This window comes from Ascidia mentula, chromosome 4 (genome assembly GCF_947561715.1).
Source record: "Ascidia mentula chromosome 4, kaAscMent1.1, whole genome shotgun sequence".
Classification (NCBI taxonomy): Eukaryota; Metazoa; Chordata; class Ascidiacea; order Phlebobranchia; family Ascidiidae; genus Ascidia; species Ascidia mentula.
The window spans coordinates 10,017,811-10,035,559 of NC_138569.1; the positions used below are offsets into that span (position 1 = coordinate 10,017,811).

General features: G+C 37.6%; 1 protein-coding gene across 3 annotated transcripts; it reads right to left on the bottom strand.

Annotated features, from left to right (window-relative positions):
- Positions 1-1,370: 1,370 nt before the first annotated feature.
- LOC145898358 (uncharacterized) lies at positions 1,371-9,985 on the bottom strand. 3 transcript variants are annotated; one of them, XM_082986788.1, is made up of 21 exons: positions 9,788-9,985; positions 8,867-8,941; positions 8,528-8,620; positions 8,188-8,432; positions 7,991-8,122; positions 7,077-7,232; positions 6,958-7,020; positions 6,377-6,611; positions 6,130-6,314; positions 5,965-6,036; positions 5,666-5,860; positions 5,365-5,436; positions 5,106-5,300; positions 4,935-5,006; positions 4,451-4,642; positions 4,309-4,380; positions 3,870-4,064; positions 3,641-3,712; positions 3,279-3,470; positions 3,062-3,133; positions 1,371-1,945 (listed from the first exon to the last, which is right to left on the bottom strand). In XM_082986788.1, exons 1-21 carry the CDS (start codon positions 9,915-9,917, stop codon positions 1,703-1,705), a joined length of 2,958 nt encoding a protein of 985 aa, XP_082842914.1. In that variant the 5' UTR covers positions 9,918-9,985; the 3' UTR covers positions 1,371-1,702. The 3 variants fall into 3 exon arrangements, with proteins under 3 accessions (XP_082842914.1, XP_082842912.1, XP_082842913.1); XM_082986786.1 differs by having other exon boundaries at positions 1,804-2,644; XM_082986787.1 differs by lacking the exon at positions 8,528-8,620 and having other exon boundaries at positions 1,804-2,644.
- Positions 9,986-17,749: the final 7,764 nt, after the last annotated feature.

Here is a 17,749-nt window from a genome sequence, read left to right on the forward strand (position 1 = left end):
GGGTCTTGTCGTTTTTGCAACGTTCATTAAATCAGCTGCACACTATAATGAAATATCTGTGATTATACAACTGTTTCATTCAATTACCATGCATTGCTGTTGAGATGCTTAATCTTGTGAGGAATTATTATAGATATATATAATCGATTATCCTATTACACCATTGTTTCTTTCGATTAAGTTATCACATCTCATCTCAGTTGGTCACCGCATTTCCAAACGAAACATTGCGATGAGCAAGCTCACTGTTTTGTTGAATTAAACCACTTTATTAGCACTGAAATCTGGATTTAAATGTAGGCCTGTGTGTTTCATTTTGTAGTAACTTTGTTTTGTAATAAATATCCGTCCATGTCCGTCCTCATATTTGACGATCTGTGAAAAGACATGACCGACGCAATTGGCGACATCATAAGTTTTATTTGCGAACACAAACTGCATGAGTAAGAATGAATGGCACAAAATATGGCACATTGAAACTTTCAGGAGCAAGTTTTCTGCAATGACGGCATAGATAAAAAAGGCAGGACTTTGACAAAACACAATTATAGTTTCAAGGCTACAGGAATCATAAACAAGTACATTTCTATTGCGAAACTAAAGCAGAAACCACAGATATCAGTGCAAATTTGCAAGTACAGAAATAAACATTGAGAAAACAGGCAGTGAATGAAAACAATATGCACTGTAACAACCTTTTTATTTTTGACTTAAGTGCAGCAAACCATTGCATGTTTGGTAAAAATAATGTCTAAAATCTATTTTTCACGTGATATAGGCTACGTCAAATTATTGCCTGATAAGGTTACGCTTGCTTATTCTAAATGAAAATTGTGTAAGTATAAATTTTTCAGATGAGTCATCTCAATCGAAAAGCGATTTAAAACTTGTCATTCACTTAATTTTGTTTGTAGGCCACGAAACATCCCGGCCAGAAGTCCAATTCCCGCCCCTATAAAACCCCCCGAAAAAAATCCAGCTGCAGCACCAAGCGCAGCATTTACCACTACACCACCTATACGACGTACCCATATCCACCTATTTTTACGGTTGTTTTTTTGTATGTTTTTGTAGAGATTGTCCAGTTCCTGCATGCAAATTTCTCGAAATTCTCTCCAAAACGGATATTCATTTGCATCTGCTTGCTGAGCAAAATTATTCTTGAGTTGTGTCTTCAACTGCTCGTGCGCCTTGTCAAGGTCATTGGGGTCAATGTACTTGGAATCACACAACTGCCAAATGTAAATGTGACGCAATAAATTCAGGTTACCCTTTTAGATGTAATTCGAGGTTATGTAAACAATTCCTGTCCTGGGAATCCTGTTTTCTAATACTTACACCAATTTATAACACAAAGGGTTTTGTCATGCTGCTATGCGGGTTTATTTACAAATGCTACGAATAATATAGTAATAATACACAGTACATTCCTAAACACAATAATCAACGTAATGTTTTCAAAATTATTAAGTTTGGTGATAAAAAAGAGAAAATGCTATAGCGAAGTGTCAGTTTTGTTCACATGAGTCAAAGTACGCCAGATTTCGAATATACACATTTAAGGGACAAGTTAGTAAAAGTTCTGATTCAACTATTTGCAAATCCAATATAATCAAACCTGGTTGTAGGATTGTCAATGATTGTAAATTTTTGCAGAAGCACGAAGCGTGGAATGCAGTAGGAAAAGTTTTTAAAGATTCAGTTAAAAAAGACTTCGCACAATCTTCCACCCTTGTTTAACATAATCCAAAACTCCTTTCTTTGCCTCGTTGTTTTTCTTTATTGTTTTAAACATTTCTTCCATTTCCCTTTCATACGTTTGTGTTCGTTGGAATGAAATGTCTTCACCCAACGACCGAAAACGGATGTTTCGTAGTAATTCCAATTTACATTGCTCGTGCGCACGATCCAGATCTTCTGGGTTTACATAACCACGGTCGCACAACTAAAGCAATATTTGGTAAACAATATAAGTGTCATAGGTAGCAAAGTAGTTAAAGGACAACAGTATTTTTGTCCTAAGGACGCAAATAACATACACCTATTCAATGTACACAAAGCTTTCCATGTAACATGTAAAACAAATAACAAAGCAAATAAGAAGGCTTGTAAATGTTATTTCTACAGGGTGTGCGCTTATATTCTTTCATTCTTTAGGGGTTGATTTGGTGTAAGGTGGTGGAGGGCTTGGGGGAGGGGAAGGATTTGGACGAGGATCAACAGAACTTGAAGGTTGCATGCTAAGAAATGGAAATTTTTTGTCCCGAAAAGTTTCACAATCTTGCTTAAGTGAAAAACCATCTTTGTCGTCCTGAAAGCTGGTAAGTAATCTAGAAAGTCCTGAAATTCCGGCCACAATCCAACGTTTTGGGTGGCTTAGGTTGGTAAAAAATGCTGTTGCACCATAGAGAAGAGCCTCGCCTATTTTAGGCAGAACTTGTTTGTACCAAAGATTTTTATTCTTTTCGTTCAAGAGGGAAATGGATTGAAATCTTTCTTTTGCGTATTGCCGAAATTGGTCTGACATTCGATCGGCAACTTCTGGGGCAGGAACGTGTTCCCTAATCTTGCTCTGAATATCCCGACACAAGGAATCATTTTCTTTTTCCAGCGCCACTGGGTCAACGTACTGCCCATCACATAACTAAAGAAAACCACAAATCGACATTCACCGCACAGCGCTTGAAAATTTCACTTGTTTGTTTAAGCAACACGACTGTGTAGCATTTAAGAAAAAGGGTTTTGGAAGTAATGATCCTCATGTTAGATAAAATCGACATTGTAAAGGTTTTGGGCAACAGGCCAAATCTGGCTATACTTGTGTTTGTGTATTATTGAACTAGGCTCCGTATTAGGTAATAAATTCAACCTGCAGTATTGCATTTCCCTAAATAATGCACATGAGTCGAACAAACAAAATCACAGTTAAAGAAACGCTACGATGTTGTTATTCACTAATTTAGAGCATAAAAAGTTGTGCATAGGAATCCGAAAACATATTAAAAACATACCTAGTGAAACAAACTTAACATTTGGACAAACAAAAACAAATCGGTCTCACGTTGGTCATGTGCTTCATGTAGCCCTCTTTAATTTCCTGCAGAACTTTTTCCGCTGTTTGTTGCATTTGCATCTGTGGAATAGCAACACGCTTTGGTTTAGTAGGATTGCAAAAATTTTGAAGTAAATCTTATTGTAGACTGTAAATACCTCGAGGGGACACGTATTTGTACTTCTAGAAACAATATTTATTCGTTTGATTTTTCATTGCTGCCAACCTTAAGCTCTTCATTCTTTTCGCAGATCAACTTGTAATGATCAATGATATCACTTTTCAGCTTGTTCAGTACATTGTCACGATCTTGTTTCGGAATATTTGTGTCAGTTTTACTGAAGTCGTTTATTGCTTTTTCCTTTTCATTGCTATGCAACCTGTCTAGACGACTTTCATCCACGTATCTCACTGTTGCCTGCAACAATTTAAAGATTTTCGAACCGTTCGTCAACGAAAAAACAATAGCAATGTCATGAAAATTTCAAAATTAAGGAAAATGCTGTTAAAGAACTTTCCACATGAAAAGTGTATTTACCATTAATGTTAAATAATTTTTAAATTGGAATTACTATCATTTCAACTCACTTGGTCAACTTCCTTAGTATAATTTGTGTATACTTCAATTTTTCTTTGATGTAACATATTCAAACAATCTATCTGCAAAACGAATCACATCACGAAACCACAACAAAATACAACCAGACATAACCAGATATAACCAGTCACATTATCAACTGAGACTTCACTAATTAATTTTCAGTCATAATATATGTCTGTCTGCATGGATGACAATTCCAACAAAAAACAAACTTACTTTCCGATTTGCGTTTTTCCTTTTTATCTTTTCGTACTCATTTTCCATAAATTCATCAAATTGAGATAGGCACTTTTGCACGAAGCCAATTTCTTTGTGATGTTCAAGCGATGAAATGACAACCATGGCACTTTGCTTGCTGTCAGCATGTGCTTCTCTCAGATTTTTGTCATCCACAAAGCCATGACCACACACCTGAAGAATTGTAAAGTACTGTTTCTATCCACTTCAAGCAAAACAATAAAGCCTTAGAACAACATAATGCATAACTACGCCACAGCTACATCGTTAAGTTGTAAAGTCTCCGTCATCAAAAAAAACTGTTTTCGCAGGATTATGAAGTTGAGTAAAAAGGAAAACATTAAACGGAGCACAAAGGTAAATATCCTACACCTATGAGTAGCGACACCACATAACTATTCCACTGATAATTACCTACCTCTTCCATAGCGGACTTATACATACTTTTCGCTTCTTTCATGGCTTCTAGAGTTTGTGTCTGTGCAAATTTCTGAAATTTCGACGAAGTTATGAACACTCTACCAAACACAAAATTCTTAGATATATCGAAGAAAGATTACTTCGTTCATGTCGTTGGCTCTTTTGTAATTTGTTTTCTCTATTTCAATTCTCGAATCCAGGAGATCTCGTTCTTCTTTGCTTTGCCGTGATGAGTTATCACATTTGGAGTCAAAGTTGTTCAAAGCATCAGTCTTGGCAATTTCATGGACTTCATCAAACTGGTCTTTCCTCATCACCACATCGTTGCATTTCTTGAAGAATCAATACTTTTTTACTTAAGTTTTTACTGTGCTGTTAACTTTGTTTCCAATGAAAGATGATACGAGAAAAAGTTTTATTACCGCAACAGAGTAACAGCAATGAAGATCATTCCAATATTTATCACCAAGGGAAGAGAAATAGACAGTTTGGTTTGGTTTAGTATTACGCGTACAGCATATGTATATCGCAAATTCAACACATGTCATTTGTTTAAAACAGAAGTATCAAAACCTCGGGATGCAAACTTCAAGAAATTTAGTTAAACAGTGTAATATCACTCACCACATCCATTAATTGAATATATTTTCGAATTGCAACAAGGGATTCTTTTTCCAGATGACGCCTCAAGTCTTCCTGTGCATAATACAAAACATCGCATTACAAAATAATTTCCACAAAAAACAACATATATATTTACACACAACAAAGCACTTAGTATATTGTATACCCGACCTTTTTGTGATTATTGGTTTCCTGGAACCTCCTCAGGGCTTGGGCGATCAAGTCATGCAGTTTTACACGATATTTTTCCACAATTTCTAGTGGAAGATCGTTTGTTTTTTCTTTGTATAGTTGTAAAGCTTCTTGGCGGCAAGTTTGAGAAATCTCCTTCAATGTTTGTTCGTCCATGTGTTGACCACCACTGCACTAAAAAGCGATTCACATTTGGAAATTTATGCATCACATAACATAAATATCATCTGTAACTTACGTCATCAAGACCCTTCACATAAATTTCCTCAGCTTCCGATGCAGCTTCTCGAGCCGTAAATTTACTTCGTTCCTAAAATGATAGTTGTTTTCTTGCTTTGTACAGAATAGACATTCAAAATTGTTAAATTTATACAAACATGTATTTCAAAAGTTAAAATCTGTTGACTTTCGTGTAAATCAATCGTCAGTGTGATATTGAAATGAAATCAATCAATATTAATTTGATAGGCATTAGAAGATTTTGCCTCGTAATATAATGCAACGCAAATATTCATGAATTGTTACAACTCATTTCAAACCTTTTGAGTTTTATTGATTTGTTCAAATACAGCAAACTCCTGTTCAATGAGCTCTTTCAAATTACTTCGATATTGCTTAATAAAGTGATCGTCCCCAAATTTGGGTTTTTTGTCAAATATTTTTAAGGCTATTGTCAGGCAAGCAATGTGAGTTTCCTTCAAGTCTCTTTCTCCGATAAACTTGTCCTTGCATCTCTAAAAGAAACACATGAAGAATTTTGTTGTGCAGTAACATAACCCCAGTAACATTAGAACAACGAAATTAATTTGGTTAGAAAAATAATACCACATAGATCTACCTTGTTCATTTCATCCTTATATGCAGCTTTGCACTCCTGGAGAGTTGTCAAGATGGCAGCTTTGGCCGTTGCCTTTGCAACACCACAAACGTTACTTTACTTATCAAAGAAATATGAATGTGTAGGGATATCTTTTTGACCTTGTGCAAGGTTTTGAGAACTAACCTGCAAAATGGTTCCAACTTCAGGCATATCTCCACTGGCAAACACTTCAAAATATGCAAGGGTATAATCAACAAGTTCTCTTCCGGTGACCGTTTTGTTGTTGATTCTTTTCACCACAATTTTTTTGGGAGAGAAGAGTGTACGCACCAAAATGTCAACAGTTCGTAAAAACTCTTCTTTGATGTCTAAATATTGCAATAAATGTATTTAAAATTGTTAATAGTTTGTATAACGAGCACACGCCTACCCGTTAAGCGAAGAAAGTTTTTTTGTTCTTCACTTCTAACAGCAACTTTCTCGCCTGGATAAGGCATCAGACAACACGAAACTCGTTCAAAAGATTCAAGCAGATTTTTTCGAACAGATTCTGTATCTTTGTGTTCGAGTTGTGTGTGCAGTACATTTTTCAAGAGTCTATTGCCGCCATTAAAGTCATATGTGTAAGAAGGATCAGCCCAATCACGAATAAGGAACATCAAATCCTGAAATGCATTTCAATGTAGGCTACTTTGATATTGGAGCAAAAAGCAGTATGTACTTAAGCGGAAATTCTATTTGGTGAGATTGGTTTGAGTTAGCAATAATAAAAAAGACTTTGAAAGGCAAATTCAATAAGTTATAGGTTGTTTAAAGTGTCGATAAACGACTATATAGACGATTTTGATGGTGCCTGCGGATCTTCTATTGCCTTTTGGTCCAGAGAAAGCGCAGTGTCACCATCAACAGTAAAATTTTACAATGTCCAAAAACCTACTTGGCGACCGAAAAATCGAAAACTAATGGTTTCCAAATAGTATAAACTTGTTAAATGTAACAAGGTGTACCAACTTGAAACGGCTTTTCACTACGATTTGGATTTCCTTTCGCGATTTTTCCATATTCAGTAAAAAGCTGCAAAATAAATGACTTGTTGCTTCTCCGATGAAGAAACAAAACTAGGGACTGACCTGGAGATTCTGCAAAATGTCTTCTTGCAACTGCTTGGACACGTTGTAAATTTGGACAGAACTTATCAGAGTACTGAGTCCAAATATAACTGAGCAGTCTTTTACGTTACGCGTGGGATCAAATGCCCCTTGTGTGTCCATTAGAAACAGTGCCACCTTTAAATTAACAACAAAAATATTGAAACAGCCGTGCTTTAAAAAACATTCATTGATACATATATTCACACACACACAGCGCTTGAAACATGATTCACCCTTTACTATGTAGAAAAATATGTTTTTCTTCTATGTAGTGTGTGTGCATAATTCCATTGTTAAAGAGGCATTGATCGCTAGGAAATCATCTGCACATGTGGTTTTGATCCCCATACTCAAAACTAGAAGTCATCTCTTACATATATATGCTATAGATCAGTGGTTCTCAAACTGTGGTACGCGTACCACTAGTGGTACGCGAGAGCTTTTCAAGTGGTACGCGATTTAGTCTACTCTATACAATTTGCCGCACTTTGCAGAAGCCAAAACCGCTGCAAATACATGATGTCGGTTTTCTTTATTGTGCATTTGGGACGCAATAGTATCAACGTGAAATTGTTGCATTGTTGAAGTAATTCTGACATCGTGTATTCAACTGTGCAACAATTCCACGTTGATACTATTGCGTCACAAATGCACAATAAAGAAAACCAAGTAACTGGTGATATTGGCTAAATTGTTATTCATTGGTGTTATGTCATAACAGTTATGGTATGGTACTCAGTGTATTAAAAAAAACTGAGCGGTACGTGATTGCAAAAAGTTTGAGAAACACTGCTATAGATATGGACAAACCTTAAAGACACACCTAGACATCCTGGAAATATTTTGTTTTATGCTTCATGCGACTAATTAGACACAGTCTAGATTTTTTTTACTTTTCCATTCCGTGTTTCGATGAAAAACGGTTCGTCCCAAATCCATATTCCTTGAGTATGTTTATTTGCTCCTCCCCGCCAAACGAATCCTTTGTTGAGTTCGTCCTGTTTCGCATCCAGCCATTTATCAGTCTGTGATTAAATGGTAAAAATTGTATGAGTTCTACTAACAACAACAACAAAAAAACAATAAGTACCGCTCCTTTTTTGTTGGCCCACAGAAATCGTAAGAAAAAGTTTAAAATAAAAGATTTTCCTTGTCGAAAAGCTCCGGCAACGGAATAAATTGCAACAGGTGTATTGACTACATCTCGATGTTCGAAGATGGTTTGGATTACATGTTGGTTAATGCAATACCCTCTCCCCCCAATTTGTGGTGAAACAATTTGTACAGCTTTGTGGCGCATGGGTTGTTGTGAACCGCCATCGAATCTTGGCAAACCTAAACATATGATCCAAAAATGACCAATTGAAAAACGAGCAACAAAATTTCTGGAAAGATAGGGCAGCAAAAAAAATAAACGAATACAAATTTACCAAACACATCTTGCGACTCAACATTAAATGATGAAAGATTGCGATGTGGAAAAAAATTTGCATGGTGATACATACTGCTTGTTGCAGGGTGCTCTGTAATATTAATGTACGTTGTGTTTATCCCAAAAGACAAACTTTTTATTTGCATGTAAACATAGAAGCATTGCGAAAGTCTTCACCAATACCTTAAATGTTTTTACATGCGGAATTACCAAAATGGGGTTTTGTCATAAATGCTGACCCCAGAACCAACTTGATCCAAAGTGTCATGACTTCCTTAAACTTAAGGGTAATGTTTCTGACGCAAACTCAATTCATTGTATTGTCTTCAACACCTACCTGGACTGTATCCGATGTCACTATTACTCAGCACTTCAATGAGTTTATGTAAAGTTGAGTTGTTGATATCAACACCTGGTATGAAATCTAATATTAAAAACGGAAATATTGAATAACAACGTGCTGCAACCATATAACTATTGCCTTTACAACGCATTATTGCTGTACACCCAGTAGCATATTCAATTGTTGTCGTAAACAAACAACGAAGTATAGCAGTAAAACCATCAGCATGGCGCATTCGCAGTAATGTTTTTTAGACTATATAATATTTAATTTATCTGAGCAAAGTTTGTTTGCTGGTACATGATGTGTGTTATGACATCCCACAGCAAACATTTGTGTCAACAACTATCATGCGAATCATCAGTTGTTTCGCTTATCTGCAGACATCCTCAATATCGCTAAAGTCATACAACAATGCAATATAAAATAAACATGCATAAAAACTCTGACAATCAGGTTTCACATTGTGAAATGTCCTGTGGACTTTGACAAGCGTTTACATTGGGTCTGAGGTCACAATGCTATCTTATTTTTGGTGCTTTATTCTTCGACAGTTTCTGCTTTGCCTAGACGATTAGAGTTACGCTACACAAGTTTTAGCAAATAATTCCTTGCTAAACCGTTTTCAGCCAGCCTTTACTCGCAGCATTGTAACGTCAGACCCAAGATAAAAAGAAACAAAGGGATGAAAAGCGGTTGCTTTTCTGTTTGATTAGGAGGTGTTTATACCAGGCTTGATGCGTGGCACAAATAAAACGATTTGTGACGTACTGCTGTTAAATAAAAGTTGTTATCAAATGACTATGCCTTTTGTATTTTGGCGCAATTTGCGCGAGTGCACAAGGATGCAATTTTTCAGCAGGAGCAAAGAGTTATCTTAATCAATAGCATATCGCAAAACGTTAACTATTATACCAAGGTTCTTAGCAACTTGTCTTATCTTCGGTTCTTTGAGGCCCATCTCCTCTAATTTGGTCATAGCTTCATTGCGGTCGCTGTAGGAATTGTCACTATCGTCGTCGGCGTCCCATTGATTGTTGGCCATTATTAACTTTCAGCAGGAGAATAAGCGCACTTTCATAATATATCTTATTTGAAGACAAAACTAAAACAAACGCTGTTGACATGCCCAATGACAGCATGAAACAAAAGTTTAAGTGAAATCAGTAGCCTCAAATATATGTAACAGTTGTGTTGTGACTTTTCTCTGCCCAAAGCCTATTCTGCGTTTATGAATGTTCTTTCAAACACGAAAGTTACTGCCTCATAAATATCCTCCACTGTGATGCGATTGTCTTCAACTGTGGTTAACTGTACCATTAAAATGTCAATTTCCGCAGCACTAGAACCAATGCCACCTATGCTGTGTTTGGCAACTAGTTCCTCTCTCTGGAGAACATTTAGAAACCACTTGACTGAGTATGTTTTCCCCGCGCATATTAGACCATAAAGTCCCCCACAAAACTGGAAACGTATTTGCTACGTCGACAGTTACTAAAAAGTAAACCCACACCGTTTTTTGGTGTCCCTGGTAAACTGCGGCGCCCTTTCTAAATGTGCTTGACAAGATAAACACATTGCACACAAGTGTTTTATCGAATAAAATGTTATACGCCAGTATTTTCGTTTTCTTAAATCCCCAAAATAGAATCTTGCAACTTTTCTTGCGATGTAGGCACAAATAAAAAGGCTTGTGACATACTGATATACAAACACAAGTGTCTTTGGAAGCAGTTTAAAGTAATCTTTATTTAATAGCTTATCGCCAAAGAAACATTTGTGGCGCGTCTCTTTCTTTGTTTGAGTTCTATTAGTCACCAGATTTATTAGCCTACTATCTTTGGCGTCGTCCGCGTAAATAGCCTCCACTAAACTGCGATGAACTTTGACTGTAGTCAACTGCGCAATTTAAAAGCAAATGTCCTTGAGCACCAAAACGTCTGCTACCAAAGCTGTGTCTGGCAACTAATTCCTCTTTCTGGAGAACATAAAAGAAATCCGCTTCACTGAGTTTGTTTGCCCCGCCTAATTACACGATAACGGCGTCGACATGAAGAAAAGCTTTGAAATCAGATATTTGACAAAGCTACAAAAAACAATGACAGATTCAAACACAACGTTTTTGCATTGATTCGTTTGTAATCAAGGTTGTTTCTCTGTCCTTATCAGACGTTTGAAAAAAAAATTACCCATACAATATATTTAATCACTTTAATCTATTGTAGTATACATCATAAAGCCATATAACTCGTAAAAACACAAGCTTGATAAGCGTATGACATTAAAAATGAAACACAATAAAAGGTACAAATTTGACGCAATGTCGACATGACATTAAAATATAAATTTGTAAAAAAAGAAATTTGACAGAGCAACACGACTGCCAAAATTTCATTGAAAATCCTGAAGTGCTGAGAGCTCGAAAAGAAGCTGCCAGACAACGGAAGCAAGAGGAATTGAAAAGAAGAAATACGAGGAAATAATCATCACCAAGAAAGGCAGAATCAACGTCCACAGACCGAAGGAGAAACCAAGGAAACGGCAAAAGGTGGTCAAGAGGATAGCAGAAAAAAGGAAGTTAACAAATCACAACAAGAAAAATATGGCTACGCGTAAAGCAACGCAGGGATTTGAAGAATTTATTTGTTTTAGATGTTTATGCGTGTATCTGCCTGATCGTAAAAAAATGCTGCAAAAATAAGGGTTGGGGAAGTTGTTATTTTTTCCTAATTTAACTTTTTACCGCTCCGGGATTCGAATCTCAGTTTCCTGCGCACGAATTACGATTGGGTGTCCAATATTTTGGAAAAAACGCCGCCTGTCATAATTGTGGTTTGTGGCAATGTTGTTGGCATATTTTCAGTTTGTGTCAACTGTATGTCATGGAATTGTAACAATCAGCTTTAACTTTTTTGATCCAATCTTTTCATTTTTGAGCACTCTGTACAACAAGATGCTTATAATGAGGAGAAGTCCTGTAAACTGAAAAGTACATTTATTATTATTGCGAAACAGAACAAGGCGAGTAAAATTGCACAAAGATAAGCAACGTTACACAGCACATGTTTTTGTCCTCATCACACGGAGTGATTTTATGCTTATCAGGTAAATGTAGTTTCACGCAAGTTGTTGTCTGCGTCGAAACTTCAACGAGTGTTTTTTATGCGGAAAGTTTTGACTGTGAAAGGATTTGATAATTATCATCATAAACGTGTGGAGAATAGCCATAATGTTACGTCGCTGGCGACGACTGTGCTAATGCTAAGGCAGTCACAGTTTGGTGTTTCATAAGCTGTTCACACGCTCCGCTGGCTATGTCATTTCGTTTCTATCGTTCGCTTCGCAAGGCTTGTGCCTGGCATTCTATTCTATTGGTTATCACGTCAACTACTATTAGATTCTATTCGTTGCAATGTTTAATTCTATTCCATTCGCTTGATAAGTTCACTGCTGACTGGAAGAGACTGAAGTTTAAACGTTTCCTGCCTCAGTCCAGATTAAGGACCGGGGTAAGGCATAATTTAAAATAAGTCAATAATTTGTTCATCAAATTATGCCTCACTCCGATCGTAAATGTGGACTAAGGCAGGAAACGTTTAAACTTCAGTCTCTTCCAGTCAGCAGTGAACGTGTTAAGCGAATGGAATAGAATTAGACGCGGCAAGGAATACAATCGAAATATAGTTGACGTGATAACCAGTAGAATAAAATGCCAATCACAAGCCCTGCAAAGCGAACGATAGAAAGAAAATGGCATAACCAGCGGAGCGTGTAAACAGCTTATGAAACACTAAACTGCGTTTGCCTTACCATTAGCACAGACGTCGTCAGCGACGTAACATTATCGCTATTTTGCACACGTTTTCGATGACAATCATCAAATCCTTGCAACAGCAAACTCTTCCTATTTCTCAACGTAACCAGCCTTCCGCGATTTATTTGGGTTTAACTTCAGCTGGGAGTCATGTGAGAAATTGGTTTGGCAAGGGGCCACGACTTGACCAGAAGGGAGTGTGAAGCGCACACTTCTTTTCTTCTTTTGTCGTGTTTTATCTCTGACAATCTTCGCGCAGTGTTTTTCTTTTCGCTGCGAAGATTTGCAAACGGTCGCGTCGTCCCACAATTTTGATGGACCTGCTTCTGTGTTTAAAGATTGTCGAGCTCTTTCCGCTTTAAAATATTCCAACCAATCTTCGTCGGTTGGACCTCCACATCGTTCTTCCTTCTCCTCAGTCTTTGATCCAACTCTTTTGATCATTGCCATCAAACTCCGAGGACTTAGGGGTTTAAAAATCTTGTTGCTTTTCACGCAAGGTTCGTAACTGACAATTTTAGTTGGAGATCGACTGAGTTTCAGCTTTGGGAACGACTTTGTTGCGGAAAGGTGGTTTGACGTGCTTGCGCCACTAGATGACAGTAGAGTGAGTTTGGCTTGTGGCCCTTCCACTTGTTTCCCAGGGAAGCTATGAGGAACTTCACACGTTTGAGTGTATTTGTTCTCACTGGGCTTGTCAAATTCACTTTCCAGAAGTTTAGAGTTTTCTAAAAACTCCATTCCTTGTGTGTACAATGCATCAATAAGGCGCCTGGAAACTCGAACCTCGCCCACTGGGATATGACAACTGTCAGTCGTTGCGATTGTTCGGTGTTGAAATGCTTTACAAAATCCTTGCCCTTGTGAACTGATGATCGCAGAAATCATCCCAAATGTTTCCGCCCCAAAAAACTCGGGTATAATAAACATGGCGGGTTGTCGGGTTGGATTTCCCGTCTGAAAGTAAATCACCATCGAGACTGGCAGCAGTAAACGTTTATTCCAGGGCCTCGGAAGCTGCAACATGTTTCGGCCCATTTTCTGGGACACAGCATGTTCTGCGAAATACAAAATGATTGTAATGTGTTTGTGGTTTGAATTTATTTGTACGCAAATGTGACGCGAAACACTTGAATTCCCTAATCGGGTTTGTAAATTACTTAGCGGTATTGTCATTAATTTATATCGGAATATTGTACTTTGGCTGCTTACCGGGAGTGTTGTAAACAGAAAGAAAAGTTTCTGATACAAATTGAATGCCGATATTTTCTTCACGTTGTGCACATTCCCGAGTTTCCTTTACCAATAAAATGTGTTTGTTTTTCTGAAAAAGACCACATCAAAATGATCATTATTGCTGAAAAAAAAATTAAGTAAACAGTATAATGTAAAACTGTTCTGGTGTAGATCAAAATTTTAGTGCAATAAGTTTAACAGAATAGAAAAGTTGTTGGTTGTAACCAAAAACATCTCAAAATGCACTTAACATTTACGTTTCGGGAAATATTTTATCAATTTTCTGGAAAAAATGGGACGCGATTGTTTCTTTACCGTGGAGCTTCTACATCCTGCGGACGAAGTATCCGAGGTTTGTTGAACTTCGTTGGCCTTGTAACTTTTATCGTTGGAAGCTGTATTGATATTCACCGGGTGTGGGTAGCTGGTAATTGTAATTGGAGAATGGCCCAGTCGTAACTTGTGTTTACAATTAATGAGGTTTGTCGTCGTCATATTATCAGTTGTCTGTGTATGTTGATGAAAACTGGGTTTGTCGCGAAGACTTAACAGAATCCCCACGTTTTCAATAAATTCTGCAACTTGCGTGCAAACTTGATCTATCAAGTACGTAGGCACCAGGACCTCATCATCTGAGGGATTCAGACCACTAGATTCAGCTGAATGACAATCAGGTTTCAGAACTCCACTTAATGTCAATGGTTTTGAAAATTCTTCTTGCGATCTTATGATCAGCGATAATATCCCGAAGGTTTGCTCGCCAAAAAACTCCTTGGAAATAAAAATGACCGGTTGTTGGGGTGGACGTCCTGTCTGATAAAACACAACCAAAGAAACAGGCAGCAATGAACGTTGGTTCCAAAGCAGTCGAAACAGAAACTTGTTTTTCTTCTTTTGTTGATTCCCAACTTGCCCTGACAAACATATAATGGTTGCAAGCATCGTGATTTTTATTTTGCTTACTTTAACAACCTTCTCTATAATGTAACCTTATTTTACTTACCAAAATTGTTAAAGTCAGAAGGCAGGGTGTCATTTGCCAAAGCACCGAAATTATTTTCAAATCCTTCCTCTTTTTGAACGTGAGTTTCCTTTACATGTGCATAAATGGGTTTAATTTGAAACAAGTTACAAGATAAAACAAAAAATATATATTTATAATTTTAATCCTCTCTGTTTCTTATAATTTTTTTAGAGTTTGTTGCGAAAAAGATTTTAACACCTCACAATCTTTGTGCAAATAATATTTTCACTCAAACATTTCGATAAATACTTTACCTTATTTTTGGACGAGGCAAGACAAGATAATTCTTTTGGTCGTGGCCAGAACCATACTGCTGTTGATGGGTAAGAAAGCTGCAGAACTATCTTCTCTTTTCGATATCCTGGCCAACATTTGTCCTCTTTACTATAGCCTCGTTCCCAATCACTGCCTCCATCATCATGTAACATTTTTGGCAGTGTATTGAAACTAGAGGTATTGAAGTGCTTAACTTCAGAAATGACATTGACAATATTCTCTTTGACTGTAGGTTGGTTTGACTTGCTTGCTTCTGCAAGTGGCACTGCTTTGAGATTAGTTTTAGAAACATTCTGTGCAGAAGGCGACTTTCTGTATGATAAACCCTTAGTATCAACAGAAACAGATCGTGGCGATTTAAGTTGAACACGTGGGCCACTTGAAGTAACATCGTCTTCATGCAGATTGATTTCAGTTCTGTCAGCGATTGCAATGTCGAGTGGATCTATCAACATTTCGATTAAGGAGTTGCCAAGTTGGTGTTTTTGCTCAGCAATAGACTCTTGTGCAGTAACTTGGTTTGTTGTGCTTGCTTCGACCTGTAACACTTTTGTGAAGTTGTTTGGAAAACCCTTTTGTTCAGTATCTTGCTCACATGAAGTACAAGCCTCATCGTCAACAGAAACACTCGATAGTTTCGCACTAACATCTTGGAATTCTTGTAACGCGTCACCCATCAAGGTCTGCGTACAAATGTTGTGAAACTGCACATTGTTGTCTATCGTTGTCACACCATCATCTGTCTGTGTAGATTGGTGCTCACAGGGTTTATCGCAATCAATCAGTAAAACCTGGGCGTGGCCAATAAGCTCTGTAACTTCTTTGCACACTTTTCCAACCAAGTACCTGGGAACAAGAACCTCCTCGAGCCAACTATTTCGATTCGGTTCAACAGAAAATTCGTCGGTAAATCCATGCTGTTGCTTCCTAATGATCGAAGATAATATCCCAAACATTTGGTCGCCGAAATATTCTGGTCTAATAAATATAGTCGGCTGTCGGGTTGGTCGTCCCGTTTGATAGAAAACAACCAATGAAACTGGCAACAATAATGGTTGGTCCCAATTCAGTGGGATATGGACTGAGCATAACGGATGAGTCACAACTCCTCCTTCATGTTTGTTCTCAGCGAAATCATCAGCTGCCGTTATGTGGTTTGATTCAGTACGGAATTTACAGTGTAGGAGACATTTCTTGTGGTGAACAGAACCAGTCATCAACGGTTGGTGCGCAATTAAGACCTGTAAATTGTCACACGTCTGTGTGCTATTGGTGCGTGAATGTAGTTGAACTTCGTTTGTCTGCGTGGATCGATGCACGCAGAGTTTGTCGCGATTCCTCAGCAGAATTTGGACATTTTTCATGAGGTCTGCACCTTCTACGCACACTTTTTCAATCAAGTACCTGTGGACGGGAATCTCATCCAGCAGTCTCTGGCCATCGGGTTCAAGTTCATCAAAATCAGCTTTTGGAACTTTAAATATTAATCGATGTGGGAATCGTTGTTTCCACCTAATTATCGGAGATATTATCCGAAACATTTGCTCGCCGAAAAACTCGGGTGTGAGGAACATGGCCGGGTGTCGGGGTGGGCGCCCAGTCTGCCAGAATATAACCAACGACATCGGCAACAATATAGGTTGGTTCCAAACCGATTGGATCTGGAACATGTTTATTAATGGTGGATACACAACTTGTCCTGAAAAAACGTATGACGGTTGTAAGTATTTTGTTATTTTTTGGTTCATGATAACAGCTATATTTTCTTACCATTCCTGCATTGAACATTACTCGTAAACCAGCTATCTTGACATAGAAAATCTGCCACTGTAGGGATTTTTATGTCAGCCGCATTCTTCCAGTGAAAACCTTGCAAGGAAATTACTATTAGGGCTTTTTCACAAATAATTTATTACATAACCTTGTATTTTAGATGCTCACCGAAGGTATTATAGATGGATATAAGTGTGTCGGTTTCCAGTGGTGCGCTGATATTTTCTTCAGGTTTCATATGCCGTTGAACGGGATTTTCCTTCGCAAAATAAGTTTGCTAAATCATAGTCAAAGCAAAACCCAACAAAACGTAATGAACATTTGCACATCAATTCAAACATGACATTTTGCGTAGATCCTATTATTTAATTTCAAATATTCCTAAAATACTCACCATATTTCTGGATGGAACGGAAGAAGGAAATTCCTTTCTGTCCAAAGAAAAACATCCTTCTGTTGATGAGTCAAAAAGCGTTTTTTCTGCATTGCGAGATTCCAGGCATTTATTCTCGCTTTGATTATCGCCTGTTGCAGGATCTTCCTTGTCTTCATGTAAATTGCTTTCAATTCTATCGGCGATTTCTATGGCGGGGCTCGGATTAAGCTCTGAGATTTTTTGGGCCTCATCCGATTTCATGCCTGCCTGGGTAGGTTGATGTACACAGGGTTTGTTGTGATTATTCAGTAAAACTAGCGAACGCCCCACGAGCTCAGTAACTTTGCTCAATTTCTCAATCACCAACAGCGAGTCTGA